Here is a 13,321-nt window from a genome sequence, read left to right on the forward strand (position 1 = left end):
GAAGATAAATATGTCACTGTAGCAGGCGGTGAAGAAGGCTGATGGTATATTGGTATTCATAATGAGAGGATTTGAGTGCAGGAGCAGGGAAATCTTCTTGCAATTGTACAGGACCTTGGTGAGACCACACCTGGAGTACTGTGTGCAGTTTTCATCACCTTATCTGAGGAGAGATGTTCTGGCTATGGAGGGATGTATCAAAGGTTTACTGGGATGGCATGACTGATGTATTAAAAGAGACTAAATCAGTTAAGATTATATTCAACTGGAGTTCTGAAGAATGAGGGAAAATCTGACTGAAACCTATAAAATTCAGGACTAGACTGGATAAATGCAAGAAGGAAAGTCTCAATGACCAGGGAGTCCAGAATCAGGGGTTGCAGTATAAGGATACAGGGTAGACCATTTAGCACTGAGATGAGGAGAAATTTCTTTACCCACAAAGTGGGGAGCCTGTGGAATTCTTTGCTACAGAAAGCAATTGAGGTCGAAACTTTGAGTGTTTTCAAGAAGGACTGAGATATAGTTCTTAGAGTTAAAGGGACCAAATGGTATATGGAGAAAGCAGCTATGATCATTTTGAGTTGTGCACCATGTTCAAAGTGCTGAATGCCCATTTCCTTGCTCCTATTTTCTATGTTTCCATGAGATAATGGATTTGCAAACACTTAGATTAAACTCTGTTCATAAACAGGTATCTGAACTACTAGGTGTCACTGCAGGTCAGGTTCCTTGTGCAATCTCTGCTGACCACATGTCAGATGTTGGGCAGCCAAGCCCTTTGGTTGTCCTCACCCAGGCTCATTCACTCTATCCATACTCTCCTGTGTAATTCACCAAGGTTCATTTCTGGACTGTCAATGTTGGGCAGCTTTATTCTGTTCCTCAGTTTTCAGGAATGAAAAGACAAAAAGACAATAGGTAAAATACACATTCAGTCTTCAAATTGTAACAGCACAGAAGGAGACTATTCAACACATTACATCCATGTCAGCTCTCTGTAGAGCACTCCAGTAGATGTCAGCATCAGATTCTATCCCTGTAACATTGCAAGCTATTTCCGCTGTGTTCCTATCCAATTTCATTTTGAAATATCTCATAACCTTTGCTTCGATCACTCTTCTAGATGGTGAGTTCCAGTTCATTACTGCTTGATGTATAAAAACAATGTTGTCACATCTTTCCTATATTTTACCTGAAACCACAAATTTGTCTGCTTTCGACCTGAGACAATTCGTTAATGGCATAAGGTATTTGTTACTTACCTACCCTTATACATTTCTATCTGATCTCCCTTCAACTTCCTTTCGAACATAGGAGAACAACTCCAGCTTCTCCTGTAGCTAAGATCCCTTATACCTGAAGCCATTCTGCATCCTCTCAATCAATCTATTAGTCAAGAAAACAGCATATTCTAAGGTACCATCTGTAGAACAAATATTGTTTATATTGCATTAATATCCTTTCAGTAAGTCTGTAATATGACTAATGCATTATGATTATATCCACTGGATAGTAAATAGTATTCAATATTGCCAAACAGCCAAGAGGTCAAACAATAACCAGACGACAAGGAAGTAATGAAAAATAATTCAACAGTAGGTAGATTAAATAGAAAGTCCTATGATGTTTTTTAGTTACTGCAGTAAAGAATAAGCATTGTGTTTTGCATCTGACAATGGAGCAACTATCCATTGGACTTATAATCGCAAGGACTTTAATTCTATTGTGCCTTTATACATACATGTTATAAAGCACATTTTTTGGTCTCGCATCAAATAACATATTGAGGCCAATCACAAATGTCTATAGACTCGTGGGATTTTCTGGTCATTAATTTTAAAAATCAATCCTAGCATATGAAATACAAGTCATTGTTTTTGCATGGTAACTAAAAACTAAGGGTAATTATCTTTGTAAGTTCCCAAAATTTAGGCATGTTATAAAAGCAATGTACATTAAGTGATGTTTATAGAACATTGCATTTTATGATTGATTAGGAATAAAAATACAGTTTCAATTAAGATTCAATCAAAGCAAACAAAATTTTTAAGGAAAGAATCTGAATTGGAAACAACTCTGCTGAGCTTAAATAAGAAACTTTACAAAGGAATGAGGGTAGAGTGGCTGGAATGGGCTGAGGAAGAGGTTTGGCAATAAAGACAATTAAGGAACAGTGGCAGATGTTTTAAGAAAGTATTTCATATCTCACAGCAAGGATGTTTCAAGGGAGTAAAAGGGATTCTTGGAAGGGGATAAGCCAATACTAGTTAACCAAGCAAGTTAAGAAGAGCAGAAATTGTTGGAGAAACTCTAATCTAGGATCTATGCAGAGAAAGCAGAGTCAATGTTTCAAGTTCAGATGAAGAGTCACCAGATTCAAAACATTAACTCGGCTTTCTCCTAACAGATGATGCCAGTGTCTCTCCAGAATTCTCTTTTTGGGTTTCAGATCTCTATCATCCACAATTCTTTGTTTATTTAAACCACAAGACTGTAAGGTATAGGAGGAGAATTAGGCCATTCAGCCCAACACGTCTACTCCACCATTTGATCAAAGCTGATATGTTTCTCAACCTCATTCTCTTGCCTTTTCCCTGTAACTTTTGATCCCATTACCAATCAAGGTCAATCAATAGGAGAAAAAGAATCAAAATTGGAAGAATTCAGTTTCAATCATCCAAAAGCTGTGAAAATGAGGAGCTGCATACTGTCACAGGCTCTGATTTTACATGTAAATATTTCTAATAATATCATTGATTGGTGACTGCCCCTTAGCTCCAAACAGATTTTATTCTGAATCTTTTGTAATTAGATCCTTAGGTCCTTCTCCAACCCACCTTAATATATTTTCAACAACCAAAGCAAACCTTTTTTTTTAACTTTGCAGTTTTTTTCAACTGTGTGCAACAGCCAGTTAAGGATTGTGAATTCATTGCATATTATGTTCACTTAACCAGAATATCAATAATTGCATCATTATTAAACAAGTTAGCTGTCTCTACCACCTCCAATCCATTATGAGCCTTTTCTCTGTTACCACAGTAAAACTGCATAATTGGACATTATATCTATGAATAATGTTTTGCAATTCTATTTGTTTTATCAGTATGCAGATTCTTTCAACTTTAATCCTCATAAGTGGCTTTTGGTGAACTTTGATTGCTCTGCCATGTGGTAAGTTGCATGTGAGTTCTACAGATTACTTTTGAATTCACCATGTATTTTTACATGGTTCCCAGACTACGTATTTTTTAAAATAGTAAAATGCCATCACAAAATGTGACATTCTACTACTAAATGTGCCATTATTATTGTTGTTATTGAGTCAATGCATGTTTGTTCAATAAGTATAGGACTCAGATTATGTGTAAATCTGAGATTTTATGATAGAGTAAATAGTGTTGTTCATAAACTTCAAGATATCTGTCTCAGCAAGAAACCACTTTGTAGTGTATTTAACATTTAAGGAAGCAAATCAACAAGACCATTCTCGGATACATCTAGTCAGGTTCTGGGGCTTTATCCACCTTTATGCATTTTAAGATGTCCAGTACCTCCTACTCTGTTATATGGACACTTTACAAGATATCACTGTTTATTTCTCCAAGTTCTCTAGCTTCCATATCCTTCTGCACAATAAATATTGATGCAAAATACTCATTTACTACCTCAGCCATCTCCTGCGGTTCCACACATAGATGGCCATGTTGATCTTTAAAGGGCTCTATTTTCTCCCTAGTTACTATGTTGCTCTCATGGCAGAGATTTGTAAAATCTCTTTGGTTTTTCCTTAACCCTATTTGCCAAAGATATCATGTCCCCTTTTCGTCCTCCTGATTTCCCTCTTAAGCATATTCGAGAAGATTAGATTAGATTACTTACAGTGTGGAAACAGGCCCTTCGGCCCAACAAGTCCACACCGCCCTGCTGAAGCGCAACCCACCCATACCCCTACATCTACCCCTTACCTAACACTACGGACAATTTAGCATGGCCAATTCACCTGACCCGCACATCTTTGGACTGTGGGAGGAAACCGGAGCACCCGGAGGAAACCCACGCAGACACAGGGAGAATGTGCAAACTCCACACAGTCAGTCGCCTGAGGCGGGAATTGAACCCGGGTCTCTGGCACTGTGAGGCAGCAGTGCTGACCACTGTGCCACCGTGCCACCGTTCCTACTGTCCTTACACTCCTGTAGGGACTCACTCATTCCCAGGTATCTATATGTGCCATATGCCTCCTTTTTCTTGACCAGAGCCTCAATTTCACCTGTCATTCAGCATTCCATACTCTACCAGCCTTCATTCTAACAGGAATATATTGCCTCTGGATTCTCGTTATCTCATTTTGAAGGCTTCCTACTTTCCAATCATCCCTTTTCCTGCAAATAGCTGCACCAATTAACTTTTGAAAGTTCCTGTCTCATTCTGGCAAAGTAGCCTTACTCCAGTTCAGAACTTTAACTTCTATGTCAGATCTATCCTTTTTCATAACTATTTTAAAACTAAAAGAATTATGATCACTTGCCCCAAAGTGCTCCCCCGCTGACACCTCAGGCAGTTGCCCTGTATTATTACTCAAGAGTTGGCTAAAGTGAGGACTGGAGATTAAAGTTGGGAGTGTGGTGCTAGAAAAGCACAGCAGATCAGGCAGCATCTGAGGAGCAGGAGAATCGATGATTCAGGCAAAGGCCCTTCATCGGAAATGAGGCTGGGGGGTGGTGAGATAAATGGGAGGGGTGTGGGGCTGGGGGGAACGTAGCTGAGAGTGCAGTAGGTGGATGGAGATGGGGGTAATGGTAATCGGTCGGAGAGGAGCGTGGAGAGGATAGGTGGGAAGGAAGATGGACAGGTAGGACAGGTCATGAGGGCGGTGCCAAGTTGAAGGTTTGGAACTGGGATAAAGTGGGGATGGGGGAATGAGGAAACTGGTGAAATCCATTTTGATGCCGTGGAGTTGGATGGTCCCGAGGTGGAAGATAAGGCGTTCTTCCTCCAGGTTAGGGAGACATGATGCAGGAGGCCCAGGACCTCCATATCCTTGGTGGAATGGGAGGGGGAGTTGAAGTGTTCAGCCATGGGGCAGTGGGGTTGATTAGTGCAGGTGTCCCAGAGATGTTCTCTGAAATGCTCTGCAAGTAGGCATCCTGTTTCCCCGATGTAGGGGAGACCGCATAGGGAGCAATGGATACAGTAAATGACATGGGTGGAAGTGCAGGTGAAACTTTGATGGATGTGGAAGGCTCCTTTGGGTCTTGGACGGATATGGAGGGTGGGGGGGAGGAGCAGTAGATGTGGGCTCAGGATTTGCAATTCCTGCGGTGGCAGGGGAAGGTACCAGGAGGGAAGGATGGGTTGGTGGGGGGGTGTGGAGCTGACAAGGAAGTCACGGAGGGAATGGTCTTTATGGAAGGTGAATAGGAGCGGAAAGGGAATTACATTTCTGGTGGTGGGGTCAATTCGTAGGTGGTGGAAATGGTGGAGGATAACGCAATGTATACAGAGGTTGATGGGGTGGAAGGTGAGAACCAGGAGAGTTCTGTCCTTGTTGTGGCATTAAGGTGGGGTTTGAGGGCGCAGGTGCTGGAAGTGGATGAGATGAGCTAGAGGGCATCATCAACCCTGTGGGAGGGGAAATTGTGGTCTTCAAAGAAGGAGGCCACCTGGTGTGTTCTGTGGTGGAATTGGTCCTCTTGGGAGCAGATCTGGTGGAGGCAGAGGAATTGGGAATAAGGAATAGCGTTTTTACAGGAGAACGTGTGGGAGGAGTTGTAGTCTAGGTAGCTGTGGGAGTAAGTGGGTTTGTAGAAGATGTCAGTGTTAGTTGGTCATAGTTGATGGAGATGGAGAGATCCAGGAAGGGGAGGGCATTGTCTGAGATGATCCAGGTGAACTTAAGGTTGGGGTGGAATGTGTTGGTGAATTTGATGAACTGTTCAACCTCCTCCTGGGAGCATGAGGTGGCGCCGATATAGTCAGCAATGTAGCGGGAAAAGGTGGGGATTGGCGCTGGTGGAACTGCAGAGGATGGACTGTTACACGTAACCGACAGAGACAGGCATAGCTGGGGCCCATGAGGGTGCCCATGGCTACCTCTTTTACCTGGAGGAAGTGGGAGGATTCAAAAGAGAAATTGTTGAGGGTGAGGACCAGTTCAACCAAACAAATGAGAGTGTCAGTGGAAGGGTACTGGTGGGGACTTTGGGAGAAGAAGTAAGGAGGGCTTGGAGGCCCTCGTCATGGCAGATGGAGGTGTAGAGGGATTGGATGTCCATGGTGAAGATGAGGCATTGGGGGCCAGAGAAACGAAAGCCTTGGAGGAGATTGAGGGCATAGGTGGTGTCCCGAACGTCATGTCTTGCAGCTTCTCCAGTAGGTCCATCCACATACTGAATAAGAAAATTTTCTTGTACACATATAACAAATTCCTGTCTGTCCAAGCCCTTAACACAATGGCAGTCCCAGTCTATGTTTGGCAAGTTAAAATGGCCATACCACTACAATCCTATAATTCTTACAGATGTCTGAAATTTCCTTACATATTTGCATCTCAATTTCCTGCTGACTATTAGTGAGCCTGTAGTACAATCACAATAAGATAGTTATCCCTTTCCTATTTCTCAGTTCCACTCAAATAACCTCACTGGATAAACTCCCAGGAATATCCTCCCCAAGTACAGCTGTAATGTTATTCCGAACCAAAAATGTCTCTCCCTCTCCACTCTTGTCCCCCCCCTTTCTATTCTCCCTTTGACAACTATACCCTGAAACATTAAGCTGCCAGTTCTGTCCTTCCCTGAGCCATGTTTCTGTAATAGCTATGATATCCCAGTCCCATGTTCCCACGTGCCCTGAGTTCATCTGCCTTCTCTGTTAGGCCTCTTGCACTGAAATAAGTTCAATTTGATTTATCAGTCTTATCTCGTTCTCTTAACTATTTGACTTACTCCTCTTCTCCACTGTACCAGCCTCAGACTTATCCCTTTGCTCATGATCTCTCTGGGTCCCATCCTCAATGCCCCAGGCCCCCCCCCCCCCCCCCCCCCACCCCATCCTTACTAGTTTAAAGTTTTCCAAGTAGCACTAGCAAATCTCCCTGCTAGGATATTGGTCCCTTTCCAGTTTAGGTGGTTAGAGGTTATTGTGATTACACAAAAAGGGGTGAGTTCAGAAGAAGACATCAGGTGAGAGGAATGTGAAGGGGAAGAAAAATCTGATGGGGCACTGCTGCCCTTGAATGTTGAAGCCTTTAAGTTTGTTTTATTTGCTGTTCATTTCAATACTCTTGAAAAATGACTCGTTAGATTTTTTTAACTACAAGGGGTATTGTTTTCATAAATATGGGCATAACTGGCTAAGCAACCATTTTTGCTCATCCATAATTGCCCAGAGGGCAGCTAAGATTCAAACATATTGCTATGGGCCTGGACCAGGAAAGGATGGCAGATTTCCTTCCCTAAATGTTATTAATGAACTAAATGTTTTTTACAACAATCGACATAATCGCCTTTTTCAGTGCGCATAAATGCAGGTCTAATTCTTTGCATCTTAGGTAGACATCGTCATGATTCTAGGTTTTTGCACTGGATTTTTTCAGTTTCAATGTCGCTGGACATTCCATAAACAGATCCTGTGTCCCCGGCAGACAATAGAATGTTATTATTTGAGATGCAAATAATAGCCAGAATGGAATTAATATTCCCTATGGAATGCAGAAACAGTTTCTAATAATCAAATCAATCAGCGGCAATAAAGTTTCATTTTTGTGACAGGCCTGCCATTGTTGTGAATTTGGGCTCCAAGAGCTACTTTCACCTGATATCATCCAGTGATGATGATTGTTGTAACTTCCTAAATGCTTTTCATCTCTTGACTGTAAAGTGCCTTCGAAAAGCCTTCTAAAATTTCATTTATAATGATAAACATATTAATCAATGTATTTATCAATTCAGTCAATGACTGCATCGCTTGGTTATCCATTAACAATCCTTCAGCCTTACTGCTGAAGATTGAAAGTAAGCTTAGTTACTCTCCTCCTATGTAAATACATGCAGAACCACTCACTGTTCATTTTTATATTACTAGCTAGCTTTAACTCAAACCCAAATTTTATCTGCGGCCTCCATGATCTTTTGCAAAATTATACAGTGTATGATCTGGACAATTATAGGATTTTCACCTGAAAGACAATTATAAGATGTGGATATTACAATTGTGTGTTATCAGCTTTTTAAAAGTTTTATCTTGTCTATCCTGGTGTTGACTTTTTTTTTAACGGGCTTGAGATTGTTATTCCTCAGCTGTTAGTCTTTTTCATCCATTTTGTTAATTTCATTCCTTCCTATACATAAGGAATTTTACATTTCTTCAAATATATACAGATAAAAACGAACTGCATGATTTAGAATATAGTAATTGTTTCAGAATATTGTGTTTCATGTGCATCACATTTAGTAAAATACACAGCTAAGTCAAACAATTCATTAAAAATATGTCACTTTTAGGGTGAAGAAAAGATCAGAACTTATTGGAGCTTTTAAAATGGATCCCCTTTACCTAAAGCACGATCATCAGGACTCTGGTATTTTTTGGATTACTGTTGGCTAAATTATTTTGGAATTGAACAGTTAATGGAGCTGATTGTTAATCTTTGTCTGAAAGAACCTCACATTATTATAATATTGAATCAATTGGAATTGTGCATAACTGTCAAGTTTTAAGGTATAGTTATATAGATTATTTGTTAAACTAAGAATAAGTACCTTGTCCATAACAGCAATATTTTGAGAAAATAGTGTCATTAAGTTTTCTTTTCTTCTAAATAATAAGAACCATAACAATTTGCATTTATTTAACGTGGGAACAATTAAAAATGTGGCAACTTTGTGGTAATCATAATGGCTTTGACCTTCACAGTGTTTAATATGATTAATTTACAGCTCATCCAGGACATTTTTATTCACTTGGGGAACATGGGCGTTGCTGGCTGGGCAAACATTTATTGCCCATCCCTAGTTACACTTAGGAAGGTTGTACTGAACTGCCTCCTTGAACCACTGCAGTCCTTGTATTGTAGGTAGACTCCCAACATTGTTAGGGAGGGAATTCCAGGATTCTGATCCAGGAATACTGAAGGAAATGGCAATAGTTTTCTTAAGTCAGAATGGTTAGTAGCTTGGAGGGGAACTTGCAGGTTGTGTTGTTCTGATTTATCTACTACCTTTGATCTTCCAGTTGGAATTGGTTGTGGGTTTGCAAGGTGCTATCTGAGGATTTTTGGTGAATTTCTGCAGTGCATCTGATAAATGGTACACACTGCTGCACTAAATGTTGGTGGTGGAGTGACTGAATATTTGTGGATTACCTCAGACATGTAGTTTAATAATTAGAAGGTAATTGAGAGATGAAAGTAAGGAATGGTGAGGTAAAACTCGGTATTATCAACATAATTTGAATCTCATGTCATCCCTTTGGTTACCTGATGTGCAAAATGTGAATGAGAAATAGAGAACCTTCAGATATAACATTATGGAAGTGGGAAAAAAAATACCCAGTGCAGGGGACTTCCAGGAGATGATCAAATGGGTTGAGGAGATGCTGGCTAAGTGGTAGCATTATTTGACTTACAATCTAATCAAGTACAGACAGTGCTTTGTGAACACACGTTCAGATCCCACCATGGAGTCACACATAGTACAAAAGAAGGTGACTGTAACGAAAACAGAAGTTGCTGGAAAAGATGAGCAAGTCTGGCAGCATCTGTGCAGAGAAATCCGAGTTAACGTTTCAGGTCCAGTGATCCTTCCTCAGAACCAGAAGATAGTTGTAGTTGTTAAATGTCAATCATCTCAGCTCCAGGGTTACAGTCTCCATTTATTCATGCAGGCCGAGGAACGCAACTCCCCTGCGCAGGTTTGGGGCAACAAGCTCACTCCCCCTTACCCAGTGTTTGGCTACAATACCACCTTCCCCAATCCTAAGAGTATAATCATACACCCTATGATCTGTTACTGAAATATCATCACCATCCCCCCCCTTTCCCACCCCAACTAGAACTTTCAATCCTTCCTCAACCTGTTTAGCATAACTTCCGATACTTGCTGTTACTATACCTGAGAGCCAACGGAGAGGGTGGAGGGATGGAACAGGAAGGGAAAAGCAGAAGCAGAGGGGATATAAAAGGGAAGGCCAGAAGTAACTTCACAGAGGTTGGTATCCTGTCACCAATTCACCCTTAATTTACACGTGTAGAGTCCTTGACAATGATACAGCTTCCTCAGAGCCAGCTGTCAGAGAGAACAGAACCTCTGACATTTCTGCTTACATCTGTCAAGCAGGGCTCCTTGGTCGGACCAAATTAACAGCCCCAAGCAGGGAACTCAGATTCTCTGAGGTCCATCTGGCTGACTTTATTACAATCACTACAGGAGGGAAGAAGAGCAAGAAAAGAGGAGAAGAAGCTTTGAAGAGAGAATGGGAGATGAGGAAAGGCAGGAAGGTAGGGGAGAGAAGTAGAGGGGGTGAGTACGCAGAATGTCAGTGCAAATGGGTAGTGAGAAGGACAGGGGTCTGGAGGGAAGACCAGAGGGTTCAGGACAGAGGTAGAAAAGGGAGGAATCAGAGTGTGTGGAGAAAGGGGAAGCAGTGCAGTGGGTAGGCTGAAGTATAGTAGAGGGGAAGACAGGGGAAAGCTAGAGGAAATGGGAGAACCGAAGAGAGGAAATAGAATGGGAATTACTACCATAGTATATAACAATGAAAGTGTTATATTGTATTATAGAAACTAATGATATTAATTATAGTACCAATATAACTAATACTGATAATACTATAATGATAACTATAGTGATTTATTAAACAAGTACAGTTGTAACGGGGAATTAAACATTTGAAGTTCCAACAATATTGAAAGCTTTGTCAGGTTCCCTAGACCTGAAAGAGATCATAAATTGTTTTAAAAGTAATATTTTCTTGTTTAATTTTAAAATAGACTTTGCTAGATAAAAATTTAGCTATTGTCAATCTCATGACACTTGTTGACAGCATTTTCTGGTAAGCTCCAGCACTGATTTACAAAGGACAAAAGCTAAAATCATCATCATTCTGAAATGTGACACCCTTGCATTGTGTGGATTTTGCAGTTCACAAACACAAGGACCAGCTGACATGATGTTGCCCTAGCAGTGTCTTACAACATAGGGAGTGCAATCGACACATTATGCCTGAAGAGTCCTAATGCCCCAAAATTCTATATATAGAACAGTGTCCCTGCTCAAAATTATAAAAACTCACTTGTTAAGTAGAAATTGATTAATCTAGAAACCATGTCACAGACAAATTAACCCATGCTTGAGTGTGGAATCAGCAATTACTGTTAACATCAGTCATCCAATGATCTAAGGTCAGCTGGACTCCAGGTTGGTCTAAGCCTGCCTCAAGTCTCAGGTTTTTCGAAGCACGGTTTTCAGTATATATCCACCTGAAAAGTCTACCAACCTCATTGATAAATCTTCAACGAGTATGAAAAGATGAATTCTGGCACAAAATACCGCCTCCAGTCAATTGCATCCAACTGTATTTCTATTCCTACAGAAAATAACGTCCAACACAGATTTTATGGACTCAGACAAAATTATGTGAATTGCTGTCCATCCTGTTGAATATCAAATTATACTTAATTGAAATCCCTTTTCTTACTTGCCTGTCCTGTGTTTGTGTGTGTGTGTCTCTCTCTCTCTCTGAAGTTTGTTGTGAATAATTTTATTTGAAGTGAACTTCACAAGTAGATAATTTCAAAAGGGGGAAGAAATAAGCAAAATCATAAAACACCTGTGTTATGGCAATAAGAAGAGAAAAGTAAAATATTCAATATTTTCCTCACCTGTTCTAGAACAGCATTATGTAAATAATATTTCCAAATCAGTTTAAACCTGATGTAATCCCTTTTATGATCCCTCTGGGATCTATAAACCCCCCCAAAAAACAAATTTACCAAACAAAATCTAATAGAAGAATACTTTATGTGACTTTTATTTTAGCATGTATTAAAATCCACGTAACTTGAAAATAAATTAACAGGCAGTTGAGGTCATTTCAAACAATGGGTTACATCTGGAATAACATACAGCAAAGATAAATTTTATCGATCTTATAGCCCGCCCAATTTTCTACCTTGAATCTTCTTCAGGCAGAAGTCCAATTATTTTCCTTCAAATGTTTATCCATTTCTCCCAGGCAACACTTTCCATGTAAAGAGAGTTCTGCCTGTAAAAAGCTGCACACAATAGCATACTTCTTTCTGGAACTGTCTTAACTTCTGGGTTCCATTGGTTTCATGCATGAGAACTGCCTTTGCAGTTTCCTCTTACAGTCTGAAACTTGGTCTCCATACTTTAATTTTTGGTTGGTACTGTTTTCAGGCCAACATGGCTCACCAGGTCACAGAGACCAATGTTCCTTAGAATTTGAAAATTATAATGGATTCCTTACAACTGATACAATTGAAAGTCTCAGTAATAATTACAGAATCCCAAAACATTTTGAAGTAGTTACACATTTTACTTAATGGTGCTGTTTCTATGTCAAAGGCTGTCACATGTTAATGTGCATTTTACTTCATATACTTTGAACCTCTGATGTATTTGCGTCCAATCATTTGAGGCTGCATTGTAGTATTACAGCAAATGAGTCACATTTTACAGTAACTATTCTCTTTGTTCTGTGCTTTCAGTACTCATCACTGATTATAGGGTGAGTACCACTAAAGCATTTCTAAACCATAGTAATGTGAAATAGCCTCATAATTGGGGATATAATTTTCAGTTCTAGTCAAGATCAATATTCACCTAAATGTATGTTATTATTTTCAACACCTCCAGCTTTGACTTTAGTCTAAATGAAGATTTATTGAACTAAGTTTTGGTTTTCCCATAAATTTATTCCTTTCCTAACTTCTGCTAGAATCATTATTTTGTGGTTCTTCACTGTACTAGTCTTTCCTTGTGGAAACCTAAACAGTGAGTTTTATCAGTGTGTTCAATATACAGGATTTTTCATTGTCAAATCCAATTTCCCCAGTGTCCACAAATACATCCCTCAAGGGTTACTGGTCTTTTATTGTTACTGTTAATGCACTTCTCCTCAGAATCGAAATGCAGGTTTTTTTCTCTTTTCTGAACTGAGTTGCTGAAGTCAATTGTAGCTCCTCTACTGCCACCTGGCAGAAGTAAGTGAAAACAACATGAAAAGAGAAAAAAGGAGGGAAATGTTTATGGCTTAGTGTGATTAAGACATTTTTTTTGCATGAGTCATTGGG

At 40.0% G+C, this 13,321-nt stretch overlaps 1 protein-coding gene across 4 annotated transcripts in view; it reads left to right on the plus strand.

Annotated features, from left to right (window-relative positions):
* The window catches only part of ddc (dopa decarboxylase), a 114,242-nt gene that overhangs the window by 68,786 nt on the left and 32,135 nt on the right, over window positions 1–13,321 (plus strand). For all 4 annotated transcript variants that reach the window (XM_072575613.1, XM_072575616.1, XM_072575615.1 and 1 more), the window contains exons 9-11: window positions 3,110–3,177; window positions 8,511–8,587; window positions 12,737–12,756. In XM_072575613.1, the coding sequence (XP_072431714.1) occupies window positions 3,110–3,177; window positions 8,511–8,587; window positions 12,737–12,756 (165 nt within the window). The remainder of the gene's footprint in view (window positions 1–3,109; window positions 3,178–8,510; window positions 8,588–12,736; window positions 12,757–13,321) is intronic.

The sequence above is a fragment of the Chiloscyllium punctatum genome, chromosome 8 (assembly GCF_047496795.1).
Source record: "Chiloscyllium punctatum isolate Juve2018m chromosome 8, sChiPun1.3, whole genome shotgun sequence".
Taxonomy (NCBI): Eukaryota; Metazoa; Chordata; class Chondrichthyes; order Orectolobiformes; family Hemiscylliidae; genus Chiloscyllium; species Chiloscyllium punctatum.